This window comes from Acipenser ruthenus, chromosome 9 (genome assembly GCF_902713425.1).
Source record: "Acipenser ruthenus chromosome 9, fAciRut3.2 maternal haplotype, whole genome shotgun sequence".
Taxonomy (NCBI): Eukaryota; Metazoa; Chordata; class Actinopteri; order Acipenseriformes; family Acipenseridae; genus Acipenser; species Acipenser ruthenus.
The window spans coordinates 8,314,338-8,335,787 of record NC_081197.1 but is presented as its reverse complement, the minus strand read 5'-3'; the positions used below and the strand labels follow the sequence as shown (position 1 = coordinate 8,335,787).

Here is a 21,450-nt window from a genome sequence, read left to right as displayed (position 1 = left end):
TATATATATATATATATATATATATATATATATATACAGTGCCTTGCAAAAGTATTCAGACCCCTGACCAATTCTCTCATATTACTGAATTACAAATGGTACATTGAAATTTCGTTCTGTTTGATATTTTATTTTAAAACACTGAAACTCAAAATCAATTATTGTAAGGTGACATTGTTTTATGTTGGGAAATATTTTTAAGAAAAATAAAAAACTGAAATATCTTGCTTGCATAAGTATTCAACCCCTGTGCTGTGGAAGCTCCCAGTTTACACAGATGAAAGAAATTGCCCTAACGAAGACACAATTACCTTACCATTGGCCTCCACCTGTGAACCATTAAAGTTGCTGTCACATTTTCTGGATAAAAACCCCACTGCTGAAGGATCATTGGTCAGGCTGTGAATCTGAAGGAAAATGAATACCAAAGAGCATTCTACAGAAGTTAGAGATAAAGTAATACAAATGCATAGATTAGGGAAAGGGTACAAAATAATATCCAAGTGTTTGAATATCCCAGTGAGCACAGTTGGATCAATAATCAGGAAGTGGAAGCTGCATCACACCACCCAGACACTGCCAAGAAAAGCCGTCCTTCAAAACTCAGTGCTCAGACAAGAAGGAGACTTGTGAGTGAAGCCACAGAGAGGCCAACAATCACTTTGAAGGAGCTACAGAGTTCAGTGGCTGGGAGTGGAGTAATGGTGCACCAGTCAACCATATCAAGAGCTCTGCATAACACTGGCCTGTATGGGAGGGTGGCAAGAAAGAAGCTGTTACTCAAAAAGTACCATCTGAAAGCACGTCTGGAGTTTGCCAGAAAGCATGAGAGTGACCCAGCTGCGATGTGGGTAAAGGTTTTGTGGTCAGATGAGACCAAGATAGAGCTTTTTGGCCAAAACTGAAAGCGCTATGTGTGGCGCAAACCTAACACTGCCCATGCCTCAAGACACCACCATCCCTACAGTGAAGTATGGTGGTGGCAGCATCAGCTGTGGGGATGCTTCTCACCAGCAGGGACTGGGCATCTTGTTAAAATTGAAGGAAGAATGGATGGAGCAAAATACAGGGAAATACTGCAAGAGAACCTGCTTCAGTCCGCTAAAAAACTGAAGCTTGGGAGGAAATTCACCTTTCAGCAGGACAATGATCCCAAGCACAAGGCCAAAGCAACATTGGAGTGGCTTAAGAACAAAAAGGTGAATGTCCTACAGTGGCCCAGTCAAAGTCCTGATCTCAATCTCATTGAGAATCTGTGGCACTATTTGAAAATTGCGGTCCACAAGCGTCGTCCAACCAATCTAAACAACCTAGAGCAAATCTGCCAAGAAGAATGGGCCAAAACCACTCCGACAGTGCAAAGCTGGTACATACTTACCCCAAAAGACTTAAAGCTGGTATTGCAGCGAAAGGTGGCTCTACCAAATATTAATGTGTGGGGGTTGAAACAGAACGAAATTTCAATGTACCATTTGTAATTCAGTAATATGAGAGAATTGGTAAGGGGTCTGAATACTTTTGCAAGGCACTGTATATACAGACGTGCTCAAATTTGTTGGTACCCCTCCACAAAAAACGAAGAATGCACAATTTTCTCTGAAATAACTTGAAACTGACCAAAGTAATTGGCATCCACCATTGTTTATACCATATTTAATAGAAATCAGACTTTGCTTTTGATTTTTTATTCAACATAATATTGTAAATAATAAAACAAATGAAAATGGCATGGACAAAAATGATGGGACCGCTAACCTAATATTTTGTTGCACAACCTTTAGAAGCAATCACTGCAATCAAACGTTTTCTGTAGCTCTCAATGAGACTTCTGCACCTGTTAACAGGTAGTTTGGCCCACTCTTCCTGAGCAAACTGCTCCAGCTGTCTCAGGTTTGATGGGTGCCTTCTCCAGACTGCAAGTTTCAGCTCTTTCCATAGATGTTCGATAGGATTCAGATCAGGACTCATAGAAGGCCACTTCAGAATAGTCCAATGTTTTGTTCTTATCCATTCTTGGGTGCTTTTAGCTGTGTGTTTTGGGTCATTATCCTGTTGGAGGACCCATGACCTGCGACTGAGAGCGAGCTTTCTGACACTGGGCAGTACGTTTCGCTCCAGAATGCCTTGATAGTCTTGAGATTTCATTGTGCCCTGCACAGATTCAAGGCACCCTGTGCCAGGCGCAGCAAAGCAGCCCCAAAACATAACCGAGCCTCCTCCATGTTTCACTGTAGTTATGGTGTTCTTTTCTTTGAAAGCTTCATTTTTTCGTCTGTGAACATAGAGCTGATGTGACTTGCCAAAAAGCTCCAGTTTTGACTCATCTGTCCAAAGGACATTCTCCCAGAAGGATTGTGGCTTGTCAATATGCATTTTAGCAAATTCCAGTCTGGCTTTTTTATGTTTTTCTTTCAAAAGTGGAGTCCTCCTGGGTCTTCTTCCATGGAGCCCACTTTCGCTCAAAAAGCGACGGATGGTGCGATCAGAAACTGACGTACCTTCACCTTGGAGTTCAGCTTGTATCTCTTTGGCAGTTATCCTTGGTTCTTTTTCTACCATTCGCACTATCCTTCTGTTCAATCTGGGGTCGATTTTCCTCTTGCGGCCGCGCCCAGGGAGGTTGGCTGCAGTTCCATGGACCTTAAACTTCTTAATAATATTTGCAACTGTTGTCACAGGAACATCAAGCTGCTTGGAGATGGTCTTGTAGCCTTTACCTTTACCATGCTTGTCTATTATTTTCTTTCTGATCTCCTCAGACAACTCTCTCCTTTGCTTTCTCTGGTCCATGTTCAGTGTGGTGCACACAATGATACCAAACAGCACAGTGACTACTTTTCTCCATTTAAATAGGCTGAATGACTGATTACAAGATTGGAGACATGTGTGATACTAATTAAAGAAACTAATTAGTTTGAAATATCACTATAATCCAATTATTTATTATCTTTTCTAAGGGGTACCAACAAATGTGTCCAGGCTATTTTAGAATATCTTTGTAGAATAAGCAATAATTCATCTCTTTTCACAGCTTCTTTGCTTTATTCTATGACATACCAAAGGCATGCAAGTATACATGATAAAATAGCTTTTAATTTCATCACTTTTCAGGAGGAATGAAGCATTATTTCAATTAGCTGTAAGGGTACCAACAAATTTGAGCACGTCTGTATATATATACAGTATACTGTATATTAAGGGATATGTTAAAATGTAAAATAATATATATATATATTTATTAAACAAAATAGCATTTTTTTAATAGACCGTTTTTTTGGGGGGGGAGGGTAATTTTTTTTTTTTTTAATTGAAATGAATGGGTAGAAACTTTGAACTTAAAATCTAAACAAATGAAGTGCAGAGACATCATCATATTCGTTCAGTAATTGTAAAAATAATTGTGTTTCTTCTTTGCTCCACGTCTGCCAGCTTGTTTTTCTCATCAGAGCATGAGCATTAAACAATGTGACGTCAATGGAATGGTGAAGAAGGACTACACTTAAAACAAAGCCGAGCAAGGAATATTTTAACTGTTTTGCACACATATGCCAATATATCTATATCAATAAACAAGCCATATTATAACATTTTGTACATGTTATTGTTTGTTTGTTTCGCACGTCCCTTTAATAAGCTGCATGCTGGAATTATAGGTATTGTACAGCATTGTACAGATATGCCACAGACTGGTTTTGCCGTTTGGTGCTACTTGTGTTTGTACTTAATAAATGCTCAGTTAGTGAATATTCTATATTTTATGTTGAAACACCTGAAAAAGATTGAACAGTAAAAATATGTTTTACCAGATCTTTTTGGCCATTTTTTTTTTTTGCCTCGCTTCGCTTGCCTGTTATTCGTTACCTTTACCCCCCCACTTTTAAACAAAGTTCGGTGCCCGTGTTGTAACTAATACAGCCCCCTCCATAAAGTGTTGTTTTCAAAGATTAAAAAACCATTTGTGTATATAAATGTAATTTGTCGACCAAAGTGATTTTCCATTTCAACATTACTCTTTTCCATTTGATAAGTCATTTCCATGTTTTTCCATTTCATATATCTATTAGGCCTACTTGATATTTATGTACTGGACTCTTACTTTCAAGCTATGTTGTTTAAGTAAATGCCAATTTTATTTTTTGTTATTTGTATTTATTTTAATCAAGCAACAGTTAACAGAATTGAAAAAAAATATTAAAAACGAAAGAAAAAATTAACACAACTTACTGTAGAAATCGCATTAATGTTTACAGAAAATGCAACAAAAAGAAACTTCGCAAGCACATTTTTTAAAATGTATTATTTATTTATTTCTTAATGAACTTGTGTATTCTCGGACTCGGTAGTTAACGTCATGGGAAAGTATGTATACTCAGAATCTTGGAAGACAACAAATAAATGCAAGGACAGGTTGGTTCCATGAATATTTTTAGTTTTTCTAAAAGTGTTCTTGTTTTTGTTTTTTTTCTTTTTGTATAAAATGCAAAAGAAAAAAATGGAATACATGAAAAAACAGAAAACAAAACACAGCTTATGGCTTACTTTTTCTCTATTCAAATTTACTACCAATTAATACCGCTTCTTATATTTAGGAATTGCTTCACATTTTTCTCTTCTGGCTCACTTGGTATTGTGGTATCTATACACAGTAATGTGACTGTTTGTTTTTGTGCCTGAAATATCATTTCTCTCTTTCATTGATGTCTGGTTCTGTCTTTCGCCACTTTTTTCTGTGTAATAAATTATTGCAAAAACAGTTTGCTTAAATATGTGGACTTCACCTACTTTGAACTGTACTGTGTGCTAAGACAAGTTTGTGGTTTTACAATTCTAATATAAATATTTTTTTTTGTAATTACTTTTCATAGATACATATAAGTAACATTTACTTGCTCTATAAATCCCTGTAAATCTGGATGCCTAAAATCATAGAAAATGAACAAAGTTATACACTTGTTTTGAATTGTGGGCGCCTATTAAGGCACATATTTAGGCCCAGGATATGCCGTTTTAGACCCATGCAAAACCCTAAAATTCATTTTTGGTGGGGGTGCTGCCACCTGCACCCGCGCTGGGGGAGGACCCCCATACCCCCCTGCCTTCTACTTAGGATTTCTAGCCTCCTGCTTTAAATGAAAATGAAAAGACTGTTCAATAGCGGAAGATGGTGTTTTTATTTGTTTTACTTTATTCCCCCAGTTTGCAAACACAGGCGCAATTCATTCAAATAAATACAATACAAATCAATTTATAACAAGCAGCGAGACTTCTTTAAACAGCTGATAGACTGCAGTACCCTACCATACAAAAAAGGCTCTGTAAACTAAAAATAATAATAGTAGATTGGAAAATTTTACCTGTCATTGCAGTACTACTCAGTTTCATTTTGAAATCAAACCTTTTTTTTTGTAGCCATAAACACTTTTATTTAAATGAAGACATCTACCACCGAACACAATGCCAAAACAAAAGTGTAAATTGACTAAAGAATTAAAAACAAAATGTCGGTGTTTTCGAAGTGGTCGAGTAGAATGGGAAGCCGAGTGCTTGGTATGTAGAGCTGGTACTTACGTCTCTGTGGCAAATAAAGGTGCTATTGATTTACAATCTCATGTGGATTCTGAGAAGCATAAGAAGGCAGTTCGAGGAGAGAGCTCATCAGCAAAATTAACAGATTATTTTGTAAAACCAGGCAGCAAATCAGAGGATGCTGTTACTGCAGCTGAGGGTGCTCTAGCATTTCACACTGTTAAGCATCACAATAGTTTCAAGTCAATGGATTGCACTTCTGTCTTGTTGAAGAAGACATTCCCTGATTCTGAGATAGCCTGAAAATGTTCAAGTGCTCGAACCAAGACAGAAGCGATTGTTAACTATGTGCTTGCACCGCATTCTGTTGACACTGCTCTAAAAGCGTTTGAAGAAAATTACATAGCTTACTGTGGAATTGCTACAGATGGAAGCAATCACGGTTCAGTGAAAATATTCCCAGTAATAATTCAGTATTTTGACTGGAAGAACAGCGGTTTGCAGTCAAAATTAATCGAGGTCCAGAACACACCTAATGAGACTGCCGATACCATTGCGCAATACGTCAATGAAACTCTGGAAAAGAACGGTTTGTTTGAGAAGTGTATTGCGTTTACGGGGGACAACTGTAATACAAATTTCGGAGGACTCCGGCGTGATGAAGAAGGAAAGAACGTGTTTGCAAACAAATAATTTGTTGCAGAAGAGGACTTTAATCGGTGTGGGTTGCCTAGCACACATTTTGAACAATTGTGTCCATCATGGGGCAGACACACTGGTTGTTGACATTGAGAACATTATTTTTAAAATTTACCAATACATTCATATCTATACTGTCCGAACTGAGCATCTGAAAGAGTACTGTGAGTTTGTTGATATCGAATACAGAAAGCTGCTTTCTCACAGCAAGACACGATGGCTGTCCTTATTCCCAGGCATTACAAGGCTGCTACAGATGTTTCCAGCCTTGAAGTCGTTCTTTCTGTCACAGGACAAACTACCCACGGTGATTAAGACATTTTTCGAACATCAGTTCAGTGAGATTTACCTCTGGCACATGCACTCACTCATGACTGTATTCCAATCACACATTCAAGAAATTGAAAGGGAAAACAACTCTGTCGTGGAAGTGCTGAAAAGCTTGAACTCAGTTCACACCATCCTTCTTGAACGTAAGACCCACAACTTCATGTCCCTGAAAGTTAAGGGACTACTGGCACAAAAGCGCAAGGAGGGACTTGATGGAGAGTGTGACAAATTCTGTGCTGAAGTACAATGTCTGTACAGCACATGCTTAGAATATTTGGAGAGGTGGATGACACCCCTGGAAGAATTCTCTTGTTTCATGTGGCTTGCCCTGAGTGAGACACCTAATTGGAATGATGTGGAATCTTGTGTCTTATACCTGGCAGAGAAGGGGGTGTCAATTGATGACGTGAAGTGTTTTGATCAGTTCAGCAATCTGAAGAAATTCACGGAAAGTTGCAACAGTGATGAAGAGTTCAGTAATTTGCTAGCACACCAAAAGTGGACCAAATATTTTGAGAAGTCCAAAAATATTGAATGTCACTCAGAACTGTTAAAGATTGTTCAGTTCTTCTTTGCTGTCCCCTCTCACAATGCAAAGCCAGTGGACAAAGGAAAGGAACCACTTGACTGTTGAGTCGCTGAAAGGGATTCTACTTGTACAGTACAATTTCAGACAAACGTCTTGCAAAGACTTTCATGCCTACTTGATGAGCAATCAACCACTGCTGAGAAAGATGCGATCTACAGAGAAGTATGCATGGGCACATCAGGAGGAAGAGGACTGAAAAAGGACTGGTGGATGTAAAAAGACATTTAAATTCGTTGTTTTTTTTTTAGGCCATTACACTTTTTTTTAAATAAATAGACACTGAAAGGGATCACATTTCAGGCAAAGACTTTCTTTTATGGCTACTTGATGAGCACATCAGGAGGAAGCACAGAAGAAAATGACTCACCACATGTAAAAAGGTACATTTAAATTTGAATGACATTGATTTTTGAGGCTATAACACTTGTAGATGTGTAGACGTGTAGTACACAGTATATATATATATATATATAACACATATTAATACAACTTGAGTTGGTAGATACACCAACCCCCCCTCTCCAGAGTGTCCTCTTTTTTGTAAGTTCAAATATGGTAACCCTACCAATGGCATATCCTAAATAAAGTTTGTCAGAGGGCTGTGGCATCTAGGAAGCTTACGTTTTAAGGTTGATTTTAAGCATCTGAATAGCAGTAGTACTGTGTACAAAATAAATGTGCAATATATATATATATATATATATATATATATATATATATTCTTCATTACATTTTAACATTTCCATTTCCAATATGTAACACCTATTTTTTGTAGTAAGAATGCATTTTATACATCAAATACATGAACAAAACACATACATACTATAATGCATTTATACAGTTGTAGCAGGGCGATTGCCCTGCACGTGTGTATTTAGTGTGGATATAAGTTGTATGGAGAAATGGGTTTATTGTGTTTCGTTTTGGAGTTGATTTGTTTAATTGAATTATTGTTTTACAGACGGGCGCTCGATTGAGACTTGCTGCCTGCTAGAGTTGGTTGAGGGGAAGGCAGCAAGTGATTGGCTGTGCTGGACCTCAATCAGCAGGTGGGCGGGTCTTGACCGAGTGTCCGTCAGTTTAGAAGCATCCGCGGGAGATGGTTCGGGGCGACTGTAACGCCATGCCAGAGAGGAGCGGCGTATACTTGGGAGGAGAGGGTCTGCTCTGAAGGAACGACAGCTACGCAACCCTGAGACTGCAAGCGGTGCTTGTGAAGGCAATGCCCAGCCAAGGCCGTATGAAGCAGCAGGAGTCGTTGTATGAATACCGTCTCATGAGTAGGTTAGTTAGGGGATTGTGATCCCATGTGATGTATAGCGAGGGTTACGTAGTGTAGCCGGTTCCTGGAGCGGGACGCCTCGTTTTAAGGCTAACGCTTGCCCTCTGGGACACCTTTTATTTGTAGTTTTTGTACTGTGTTTTATTTTGCCTTTTGTACAGCTTGCTGTATGTGTCCTCTGTGCGTTACCATGGCTGGTAACATCACATGACCACCTTTACTTTATTTTCTGTTTGTATTAATAAATCCTGCGCGCCTATGCCGGCGTTTCAAATCCACCCCCAGTTGTCTCTCTGTGTTGTGAACAGCGGCTATCCACGCACGTGACGTAAGACCCGGTCACAACAGTACATAACATAAAATATGTATTCAATTGTATTTAAGCCACGTTATAAAAACAAGATATTCAAGGTTGTGCATTAGTGTTAACATTATATACAAATATAAATCATGTCATGAATTACAGCTTATTTAATACATCTCTTTATTGTTTCTGAAATGATAAAACATGCATATTAACCTGTCCATGAATCTGCTTTGAAAGGCTGACTGGAATTACTGTTTTTAATCACAAGACCAACAATGTATTTATCTATTTGCTTCGTACACATGTAATGTACTTGTGTTTAACAAGGTGTGACAGGCTGGCTCGCAGTGGTGAGGTGTGGTGACGTCACGGACCAGGAAGTAACTGAAACCAAAACAGTGGATGGGATGGTGAAGCTGAATGCAATGGCACTCAGCGTGTTTAATAAACAAAACAAATGATTTTAACAAAACACAAAACAAAAAGGCACAAGGTCCAAATGAATAAACAAACAAACAAGTAAGTGTTGTGCTGGCTAATCCAGCACGTTTTCGCAATTGTTAATTATGTATTATTCTCCTCGCGCGCTCTTTCTCTCTCCGCTCTCCCTTACTCTCCTCTCTACATTCAACACCGCAGCACGGGCAGCTGCCGGTTCTTATACTCTGGCCGAGGGGTTAACTAGTTGTTAATTATCTTATTACCCCTCGGCCAGAGTCTGCACGCGTTTGGTAAGGATGCATGACTGTCAGCTAGTTAAATAATCAGTAGCTGATCAGTCATGCATCCTCACGGGGTTTTAAATTATAAATAATAAAAGACGCAGTGCTTTTAACTGCGCCGCAAACAAAAATACAAATAATAATACATAGGGGCGGGACACTCCGCCACACAAGGATATAAACTATTTCAGTTTAAAATACATTACATGAAATTATGAAATATTATTTTCTTCACATCAGAAGCTACGCTTATGCAGTACATTTGGCTTGTTTGATTATACATTTTTCTATATACAATGTGAAGCTACCCTTAATAAATAAGCATTTCAGCTTATATTAACAAAATAAGGGCTTAAAAGAGTTTTACAATAAGGTTGAAAAAGTGCATCGGGTCCATTTAACTCACCTGATTCTGTTAATTTCTTGAGTCAATAACAAATGAAATAATCCTGTATGTTAAGCACATATCTTGCTAAACTACTCAACATTCTATCCGTTTTGTATTGCAATCAAGTGTGTCTTTCATGAAAAATATTTAACGTGCTCTATTATTAATTATAGAAAACAATATATAAATTTAAAGTTTTGATTTCTTACAAATGCAAGACAATAGCAGCAACTACATCTGGGATCCAGTGTGAATTACTTTGTTTCTGCTGCACATTCTTGTGACTTTGTTCCGGATCTTTTGAAAGTTTAAACCATAAATGACAGGATTGAAAACAGGGGGGACGATCAGAAATTCCACTGACAAGATATTGTGTAAAACCTGTGGCATATCATATGAACCGTATTTACTGTACATTAAATCAAAAAGTATGGCAATACAGTAGTTGATCAAGGTCAACAAATGTGGCAAACAGGTCTGCAAACATTTACTCATTGCTATACTAGATGCCCGGCACGCTCTGAGTATTTTCATGTAGGAAAATAAAATAAAAAGGAAATGTGCAATGAATATACATAATATAACATATCCATATACATTGTTAACAGTAGTCCCTACACAAGATAATTTCACAATTGACCAGTTATCACAAAATAGTTTTTCAATGTGGGAGCCACATAAGGGCAACCTGAAAGTCAATAGAGTACCAACACACAAACAACAGAATGGAAAAATCCAAGAAAACAGTATTAATTTACCAGTCGTCAAAGGCGACATGATAGCATGGTACTCCAGGGGCCTGCATATTGCCACATACCTATCATATGCCATCACTGTTAAATTTGATAATTCACAAGCAGAAAAACTGTAGATGACAAATCTTTGAAGCAGGCACCCAGAATATGAGATGACATGCGTATCAGACAGAAAATCAAACAGTAGTTTAGGATAGAAACCAGCAGTACCATACAGTGCATTAGCACTCAGATTACAGAGGAAAAAATACATGGGCTCATGAAGTGTCTTTTCAAGAGCTATTATTACAATTAGAGTTAAATTAACACAAATGATAAAGAGATAACCCAGGAGAGTGAAAGAAAAATATATATATTTATTTGTGCTTGATTCATTTAATCCAGAAAGGGTAAACATTGTAACGTAGGATGAGTTATTTTTCTGCATAGCTGCTTCTTCAAAATACCTGTGAATAAATACATTAAAAAAACATGTTAGCAGGAAGATTAAAATAAGTTACATACTCTAAATATTATATTCCTATTTAAAAAGGGGGATACATGTGTACTACAAGCACTGAATATTTCAATTCATGCCCTTTCTAATTTTGAAATGTACATGATGAAGTATGGTTGCTACAATGGAATACATGTATGGATGCATACCAGCATCATTTAAAAGGAGATATCATCTTTAAATGGTTAGACATTCAACCCTAAACCAAATGCATGTATAAAGACTGTAATATGCAAGTGATTACTCTTTAACAGCTGTGTCTCAACTTCAGTCCAGTTTTGCTGAAGTGTTAGTCCACTATTTACAACATGTGTCCTATAGTTTACCAAGCTGTGTAATGAACTTCATCAGAAACCAGACCCTGTGGGCTGTCAAGCTTGTTTACATTCCCTAAAGGTAGATTTAAGTGCAGGCACACACATCTTGTCAAATCCTAACCCTTCATGTCATTGTGTAACTACACAGACAGTCTGCTGCTGCTCTCTGAAGCAGCACTGGGAGCTGTCATCAACTGTACAAGCTCTCCCATAATCTAAGCACTCACTCATATAATCTGGGGAAAACTACACACAATTTGTGGGGAAGCAGAACATAAAAAAGTAGTTATCGCTTGAAGCACCTTAGCAGTATTATACAGAATATTTCTAATCCAATAAAAAGAGTTAATATTATAGTATTATTGACTATTATCCCTGTTTGTGCTATTGTTGCTAAAACATCAACCTTTAAACCGTGCTGACAAACAAACCCAAGCCAGTTTCATGGATGATAACAACTGGAAATCCCTTCTCCATTGGCCAGAGAGCAGCAATGTTTTAGGGTTGCAGCAAAGGTGCACTTTTTCAGACTGTTAAAGAAGATTAGAACAGTTCTATGATTAGCTAGCGTTCTTTAAATGACTCACAAGTTTAAACTTTGTGAATATACTTGATTTTAATCAATACTAATACTAGTATTACAACTATATATACATATATAACAAAAAAAAACATGCACAGCTGATGCACTATTATTACACTAAATAGTATATTTAAATATTGACCTTGCATTGTAACCCTGTACCGTCCTTTACCGTTGGATAAAGGCACCTGCAAAATAAATAAACAAATAATAATACATAGGATCAGGGTACAGGACCCAATAACATGTTTACAATAGCACAATAACAAGAGATTAAAGGCACACATACATTAAAACATTCCTTTTCAAATTACCTCTCAGAGAGATCCTCAGGAGAAGCTGCTGGTAGAAGCATGCAGTTCTGTGTGGACAGTACTTCTGAGTCTGAAGAAATGGGCTGAGCTTTATATGCTTCCTTCATGGAGGAGGGGGAGGGGGTACTGCCTCTGAAACATCCAGGGGGATGTAGGAGCTTAATGAATAATCCATTGAAAACAAGATCTATTAGCAAGTCAGTGGCTCTGTTTACATGACCTTTCAGACCCAGAAGGGAATGTTTGATGTTCACAATCCTGCCCTGCAGAGCACAAGGCAACAGGAGCAAGAAAGATTACAGGCACCTGAGCACAAGCCTTGCATCACAGAGCTCCTGACCACTGATAAATCAGTCTAGTGTAATGTCTATGCCATGCATGTACAGGCACAATATAGGATAGACTCTTTAGTCATTATGTTGAATGTTTAAACACTTTGTATGAATAATAAAGGATACATTTTTTGATACCTTTTTACCTTTGAGTTCTGTGATGTCATTATGAATAGAAGGCTGTGTGGTCCAGTGGTTAAAGAAAAGGGCATGTAAGCAGGAGGTCTCTGGTTCAAATTCCAGCTTAGCCAGCTCAGATGTTGTGAGTGACTCTGCAGCGGATGCATAGTTCACACACCCTAGTCTCTGTAAGTTGCCTTGGATAAAGGCATCTGCTAAATAAACAAATAATAATTGAATAAGTAAAAACAACGTAAGTATGTTAATATTCAATATGTTTTTAATTTCATTCTTATTAACAGTCAAGTTTCTGTAGTACACAGTTGAGGGAACACAGAGCCACTTTGTTGCTTGGAACTTGGTTTCAGGAGACTAGGTTTCAAACCACTGCGTGGTGCTCCAGTGGAGATGTGAGGAGACGAGTGGCGCCAAATCAGCCAATCAAAAGCCCACTTCTAAAATGGGAGGAAATAATTCTTGAATAAACAATAAAAAAAAATTAACAAATTTCGACATTATTTCTCAGTTTGTGTTATTATTGCGTACATCCCAAATTATACAAAATAATGCTGACATTATTATTCTGTCATTTACAAATTGCAGTCGGGGTGGGGGGTGGGGGGTTGAGGTTACGGAGTAATTTATGTTAAATTAATATCTTTAGCAAAAGTTGACGCATTCAATAAGATTTGCTTGTGTGATTGTCATGCAAATCACCGCATTTTTGGCAGTGACACGATAAAATAAAATAAAATACTAATACTTCTGATTGGTTTATATTTGGGGAAACACCCGCTACAGTCCATATATGGATAGTATTCATAACATGATTTGAATTACTGTATAATATGATTCAGAAGGATTCCCTAAAATAGTCAGGGAGCAGACTACTTGTTCGTAGAAAACAAATTCATGATTTCAAAAGTACAGTTTAATAACATAATACACATTCAAACAACATTCACACACTAGGAAATTAAGTTTCTACCACAGTCTAACAAAATAAAAAGGTCAATTTCTTTTACATTTAAGAGCCAGCTGCCCTAGTTCTAAAATGTTTCTTGCTCTTGTGTTCTTAGCTTATTTTTTTTGCTGGGATTTTAGTAAACAAAAATATAGGATAGCATTTTTTAAATAGACCATTTTTTTGGGGGGGGGGGGGGGTATTTTTATTATTTTTTTTATTGAAATGAATGGGTCGAAACTTTGAACTTAAAACCTAAACAAATCAAGTGCAGAGATATCATCATAATCGTTCAGTAATTGTAAAAATAATTGTGTTTCTTATTTGCTCCACGTCTGCCAGCTTGTTTTTATCATCAGAGCATGCGCTTTAAACAATGTGACGTCACTGGAATGACGAAGAAGGGCGCTAGGACCAGAAACACGCTCGTTACGGTTTACATGCAAGTGCCGAATAAAATGTAGCTGCGAGTGAAAAAATAAAACCACCTCTAGCGAGTGAGCTTGTCATGCGTGTAAAAAATAAAACCACCTCTAGTGAGCGAGCGTGTCATGCGAGTAAAAAATAAAACCACCTCTAGGGAGCTTGTCATGCGAGTAAAAAATAAAACCACCTCTAGCCAGCGAGCAAAAAATAAAACCACCTCTAGCGAGCGAGCGTGTCATGCGAGTAAAAACTTCTTAAAAGTCGACTTAAACCCTTTTCCATAGTGTTTGTCGCATATATTCTTATTTGCATAAGTTTTACCGATCTAAAATGTTGGATGGAAAAATGTCCATAGGCGCCTAACCCATGGGGCAGAAGAGGCACATGCCCACCCACTTTGAATATAGGGGGGCAATTTATATATTTTGCCCCTCCACTTTTTTTCGTTCATTATACACACATTCTGTGTTTAATATTTTATTTTGTCTTTAAAGGTTTAAAATCAAATCTAAAAATTGAAAGGTGTTTAGAGGATGGGCCAAATTTATAAACACTCACAATCAAAACCCCCTACACTAACATATTGGTTTGACCCAAGATCTGTGTGCGTTAGCTAACAATTACAAATTTAAAAAAAAAAACGTTGTTTATTATGGGAATATCGGAAATGGTGGACAAGAGAGATGAAGGTGTTTTATTACTACCAAAAGCTCTTAGAAAAATGTAAGGAAGAGAGAGTATCAGACCATTATTAAAAATGAAATAAGAAGTTATCAGGTTCATCTTGCCACGGAGCCATGAAAGAGTTCAATTCAAGTTCAATTCCTACCAAAATCTTTTATTTTTTAACTTCGATTAAGTAGTAGTACCTCTAGCAAATGGCATTTCAAAATCACATAAGCCTGATTTTACTTTACTTGTTTACTTGCTAATAATTTAAACTCCCATTCATTTAATAGTACACATTTACGGTACATTATGTCCATAAATTATTCAAAAAATGTTGAAATAAAAATTACAATTATTTATCCACTGGTGGTCCATTTTACTATCATAAACAAGTTATTATGCATTGTTCAAAAGATTTAATGAATCTTGTTTGCATTTTAAATGCATTTTTTTCAGATTTATTTAGCCTTGTTTAAAACGCTGCCTGGCATTTGTACAATACACGTCCCTGTCAGGCTTCTGAATTATGATGTCATTATCCTTTCGTTGGGGAAAACACTTGTTTATGTTTGTTAACCCTCATGAAAATAACCTATAGGTTACTGTGACAGGGTAGCTGTGTGGTGACGTCAGGCTAGAATGCAGGAGCAAAATAAAGGTTTAAAATAAAACAAAATAACAAACACAAAATACTGTGATCAGGCTGGACAGTAGCCTTCACTGATCGGACTTATTCTTTTTTTTATTTTACATGTCTTTCGCTACTCCGAACACCCACTGCGAGTGCAGAGAGCTGCAGTCTTTTATGCAGGTGACCATCTCCTGATTAGCAACAAATTAATCACTTAATTCGGGAGATGGCCACCTTCTACACAAGGTTTAATTATATACTGGCAGAGGACGAGCTGCCTAATCTCGCCTCTGCCAGAAACAAAACCCTGAAGAACGGTACCTCGCTCGTCCTATATAATAAATACATCAATACATAAATCATAAAACACAAATACAAAATAACACAAATGAGACACAGGGGCGGAGGTGGAAACCCAGTTCCAAAAATAAACAATCATGTACAGGGCTCCCCGCCCTGTTACAGTTACCTATAGAATACTTCTATAGAATTCTATAGTAGACCTATAGGCTATTATATTGAATCTATAGGTTTTTATAGATAATTGGGACATTTGGCCTATAGGTGCCTATAGAGAATTGGGACATAGAAACCTATAGGGTATTTTCGTAAGGGAATATATTAATCACGTACTCAAAAAGTGTGCAAAATGCACAGAATTGCTTCATAAATATATAAAATGTATATTTTTGTTCAGGTGTATCTGTTGTTGACAGTCGCTGTCATAAAAGTACTGTACTGCTGCATCAGCATGGACTGAGCTATCGTGAATCATGCTACTTTCACATTGTGTGCTGTATATATTTAAGCTATTTCAGTTTGCTGTTATTTACACAGGCTGAAAAACAAAAGGCTTAGCATCAGTGGAGGTCTGCCTCTTAAAGACATGACAATAACACATTTCAGATAGTTATAATGCTTGCAGACCAGCGTAGCAGGCAATCCAATGTTATTCATTTCTGTCTAAATGGGTCTGCTGAAGTACTTAAAAAGCAGCCCAATTCAGTAGCAGGGAAGAAGAGCAGGTGCCTCAGCATGAGGCAGAAGAATCTCAAGTAAGGACGGGGATTTAGGTAGTTCAGTAAAAGTAGGTATTGTCAAATGGTTTTGGACACAAAATGACCGGATCTTACAATCTCTCTTTTAAATCAGACCAGGGATTCAATTAACCCAACTTGGTTATATTAAAAAGGTTACATATACAAACGTGTGTATTTACTGATAATTTAAGCTCACATTCATTTAATAATAAACATTTAGGTATATTATGTAGCTGAATGACTAGTAAATGTATGAATAAATGCTGATTGATAAAAAGGATGACTCCGTATTTACCAATGTAGCTCATTATGATATTCTGAAATCTCTTAGGTCTGGGGCAGGTACATTTTACATACTTGGTGCATCAATTTTTTTCATTTATTTATTTATTTTGGTGCCTAAGGAGGCGGGAAGTGGGAGTGTTGTCAGTGCGGCAGAGCACACAGCTGTACTCTTGTTAACATATGAGCAGTGTATGGTTGATCTGTACTGCATGTAATGTCATGAATTAGCTGTTTCAACCAATTAGCATTGCTGTGTGAGGGCTGGCATTTAGTTTTTCAACCAATCAGCACTAAGCATTGCCATGTGCGGCCGGGTTCTTATTGTTTCAACCTATCAGCACCACATTGCACTGCTATAGGGAGTGTTTACTTTGTGAAAGTCTCGTAGCAGCTGGTTTTGCTGTGCTAATTGAGCTCAGTAATGTCCGATAGGAAAATGTGAAAAACTGTAGCATCCAGCACTACATTTAAAACAAAGCCGAGCAAGGAATATTTTAACTGTTGACATACATATGCCAATATATCTATATCAATAAACAAGCCATATTATAACATTTTGTACACGTTATTGTTTGTTTGTTTCGCACGTCCGTTTAATAAGCTGCATGTTGGAATTATAGGTTCTGTACAGCATTGTGCAGATAGGCCACAGACTGGTTTTGCCATTTGGTTTACTTGTGTTTGTACTTAATAAATGCTCAGTTAGTAAATATTCTATATTTTATGATGATGCACATGAAAAAGATTGAACAGTAAAAATGTGTATTACCACAGCTTCTTGGCAAAAAAATGTTTTGCCTCGCTTCGCTTACCTGTTTTACCCCCCCACTTTTAAACAAAGTTAGATGCCCCTGCTGTATCCAATACAGCCCCCCATAAATTGCTGCTTTTAAAATATTAAAAAAAACATTTGTGTATATAAATGTAATTTGTAGACCAAAGTGATTTTCCGTTTCAACATTACTCTTTTCCATTTGATAAGTCATTTCCATATTTTTCCATTTCATATATCTATTAGGCCTACTTGATATTTATGTACTGGACTCTTACTTTCAAGCTATGTTGTTTAAGTAAATGCCAATATTATTTATTGTTATTTGTATTTATGTTAATCAAGCAACAGTTAACAGAATTGAAAAACAAACATTGAAAACGAAAGAAATACAACTTACTGTAGAAATCGCATTAATGTTTACAGAAAATGCAACAGAAACAAACTTCTGAAAAATGTAAAATCAACAGTGTTCGAAATCGTAGTTCTCGCAAGCACTTTTTTAAATGTATTATTTATTTACTTCTTAATGCACTTGTGCATTCTCGGACTCGGTAGTTAACGTCATGGGAAAGTATGTATACTCAGAATCTTGGAAGACAACAAATAAATGCAAGGACAGGTTGGTTCCATGAATATTTTTAGAAACTTAAAATTTTTCTTTTTTTTTTTTTTGTATAAAATGCAAAAGAAACTAGATGGTAACTTTACACGTAAAGTTGTGGGGCTTGCTTTAGCTCTTTAAAAGTATTTTTGTGGTAGTGGAAGAAGTTTAAAAGTTTTATTTTTTAAAACAAAACAGTTACATACAGTCAAAGTTAAATTTAGTAAAATAATTGGTCTGATTACTTTGATCGACTACTATATCAACCTTATTACTCTGGATTGTGGGGCAGTTAGATCACACATTTCATCAGACATGTACCGTTTGTTTGGTAGAAGATATTTTTGAACTGATTTCAGATTTGAATAGCAGAGAAGTAGATGAAGATTTTAATTGTCTCATGCTTAGAATGTGCTATAATTTGAAATTTCTCAAAGTTCTATGACAGTTAATTCAACAGTGGGAAGTAGCCTACTGAAATAAGTTGGTGCGATTACTAAAACAGGTGTACCTCTTGATTGGTAAAAGTTATTTGTTTTGATTTCATATTTGAATAGCAGAGTAGAGGAAGATGTCATACCCTCTAACTTTTTGTCTAGCTTGTTGGGAAAGTGGTCAAAATTTCAGTTGTTTATAAAAAGTTAGAGAATTTAGTTGATGTGGTTACTAAAACAGCTGTACCTCTTGATTGGTAAAAGTTATTTCTGTTTTGATTATATCTTGTTGGGAAAGTGGTCAAAGTAGCTGATTTGGAGAGGATGGACAAAAAAAGGAGAAAAAGCATAAAAGATATCAAAAAGTTGTATGCAAGCACACTATTCCAGACCGGTCTACACGCTTTAAAGTTTGAACAGCGTTTCTAGCTTAAACGGTGGTAGAAGAAGAAGAAGAAGAAGATTTAAAGTGGGGACTCTTACCCCACTAAAAATGGAATATATGAAAAAACAGAAAACAAAACACAGCTTACGGCTTACCTTTTCTCTATTCAAATGTACTACCAATTAATACTGCTTCTTATATTTAGGAATTGCTTCACATTTTTCTCTTCTGGCTCACTTGGTATTCTGGTATCTATTCACAGTAATGTGACTTTTTGTGCCTGAAATATCATTTCTCTGTTTCATTGGTATCTGGTTCTGTCTTTTTCTGTGTAATAAATTATTGCAAAATCAAACAGTTTGCTTAAATATGTGTACTTTACCTACTTTGAAATGTACTGTGTGCTAAGACAAGTTTGTGGTTTTACAATTCTAATATAAATATTTTTTTTTGTAATTACTTTTCATAGATACATATAAGTAACTTTTACTTGCTCTTTAAATCTCCTTAAATCTGGATGCCTAAAATCATAGAAAATGAACAAAGTTATACACTTATTTTGAATTGTGGGTGCCTATTAAGACACATATTTAGGCCCAGGATATGCCGTTTTAGACCCCTGCAAAACCCTAAAATTCATTTTTGGTGGGCGTGCTGCCACCTGCACCCGCGCTGGGGGAGGACCCCCATACCCCCCTGCCTTCTACTTAGGATTTCTAGCCTCCTGCTTTAAATGAAAATGAAAAGACTGTTCAATAGCGGATTTGTTTTACTTTATTCCCCCAGTTTGCAAACACAGGCACAATTCATTCAAATAAATACAGTACAAATCAAATTATAACAAGTAGCGAGATCTCTTTAAACAGGCTGATAGACTGCAGTACCCTACCATACAAAAAAAAGGCTGTAAACTAAAATTTGGAAGGCTGTAAAACTAAGATTGGAAAATTCTGCCTGTCATGCAGTACTACTCAGTTTTTAAATCAAAATGTTTTTTTTTTGTTGCCATAATGTACTAAGCAACTGTCCCGTCGCTGGTTTATCTTAGCCTGTTACAGACGCTGTTGTGTACGCTTGCTCCTTTTGAAGATAATTTTGGACGACCCCTAAACATTATTCTGTAGAAATTTGTCCTAGTTTCCAAAGTTTTTTTTTTTAATGTGAGAATCATTTTCCCTGATTTTTTATATTGTACCATTATTACAGCCATATTGAATTGTATCTCTATTGTTTTCTAACTTATTTACAGTGACTTTAATAGGCAAATACCTGAGCCAATGCTTAACCTGGTTGTCCAAGTCACAGCCAATCACTGGTACAATAACATTGTTGCTATCAGGTATCTATTCAGTTTCTGTGCTCAGGGTTAGATTGTACAGTATGATTATAGCTAGACTATTGGACATGATGTGATTAGGTATCAGGAAGAGTTGTATTTGAAATATCTGCATATCCTAAATAGTTTGTCAGAGGGCTGTGGCATCTAGGAAGCTTACGGTTTAAGGTTGATTTCAAGCATCTGAATTGCAGTAGTATTGTTTACAAAATAAATGTGCAAATATATATATATATATATTTTCTTTTACATTTTAATATTTCCCTTTCCAATATGTAACACCTATTTTGCTGTAAGGATGCAATTTGTACATCAAATACATGAACAAAATACATACATATTATATTGTATTTATACAGTACATAAAATATGTATTCAATCGTATTTAAGCCATATTATAAAAACAAGATATTCAAGGTTGTGCATTAGTGTTAACATTATATAGAAATATAAATCATGTCATGAATTACAGCTTATTTAATACATCTCTTTATTGTTTCTGAAATGATAAAACATGCATATTAACCGGTACAGGAATCTGCTTTGAAAGGCTGACTGGAATTACAGTTTTTAACCACGAGGCCAACAATGTATTTGCTTCGTACACGTGTACTGTACTTGTGTTTAACAAGGATATAAACTATTTTAGTTTAAAATACATTACATGAAATTAAATATTTTTTTCACATGAGAAGCTGCGCTTATGCAGCATGTAACGGTCACTTTAACTTTGGTACAGTAACCATACAGCGATAAAGAAACAGTTACAAATTTGCAAACCGGTTTAATTAAAAATTGTATTTATTGCATAGCGCAAACCGAACTAAAAGACTGCAAACTCGAGCTAACCCTCCAAATAAATAAATAAATAAATAAATAAATTCAATATTAATAGAAATAATAATCATATGATTAATGCAACGAAAATAAATTACAAAGCAACCCTCTAATAGTATAGTTTAGACAAATAATTACTGTATTCTAAAATCCCATACTACAGAATAAATGTCCAATAAACTGCAGTCAGCAATCACTATAGCAATTTTTATACAAAGGGCAGATCACACAGCGGTGAATACAAAATACTGAATCAATTCAGTTACATTAAAGTAGCAGAAACTGATGACAAAATAATAAAGTTCAA

General features: G+C 36.3%; 2 protein-coding genes across 4 annotated transcripts in view; one reads left to right on the top strand and one right to left on the bottom strand.

Moving 5' to 3' along the window:
• The window catches only part of LOC117405656 (olfactory receptor 1468-like), a 291,007-nt gene that overhangs the window by 50,858 nt on the left and 218,699 nt on the right, over nt 1–21,450 (top strand). The window lies entirely within an intron of this gene.
• On the bottom strand, nt 9,137–12,632 carry LOC117973067 (olfactory receptor 6N1-like). 2 transcript variants are annotated; one of them, XM_034924064.2, is made up of 3 exons: nt 12,309–12,632; nt 12,137–12,182; nt 9,137–11,941 (listed from the first exon to the last, which is right to left on the bottom strand). In XM_034924064.2, the coding sequence occupies exon 3, from the start codon at nt 11,023–11,025 to the stop codon at nt 10,075–10,077; it is 951 nt and encodes a 316-aa protein (XP_034779955.1). In that variant the 5' UTR covers nt 11,026–11,941; nt 12,137–12,182; nt 12,309–12,632; the 3' UTR covers nt 9,137–10,074. The 2 variants fall into 2 exon arrangements, with proteins under 2 accessions (XP_034779955.1, XP_034779954.1); XM_034924063.2 differs by having other exon boundaries at nt 9,137–11,044; nt 12,309–12,631.

Coding starts and splice junctions, on each gene's coding strand:
- LOC117973067 (XM_034924064.2), bottom strand. CDS start 11,025: ATGCAGAAAAATAACTCATCCTACGTTACAATGTTTACCCTTTCTGGA.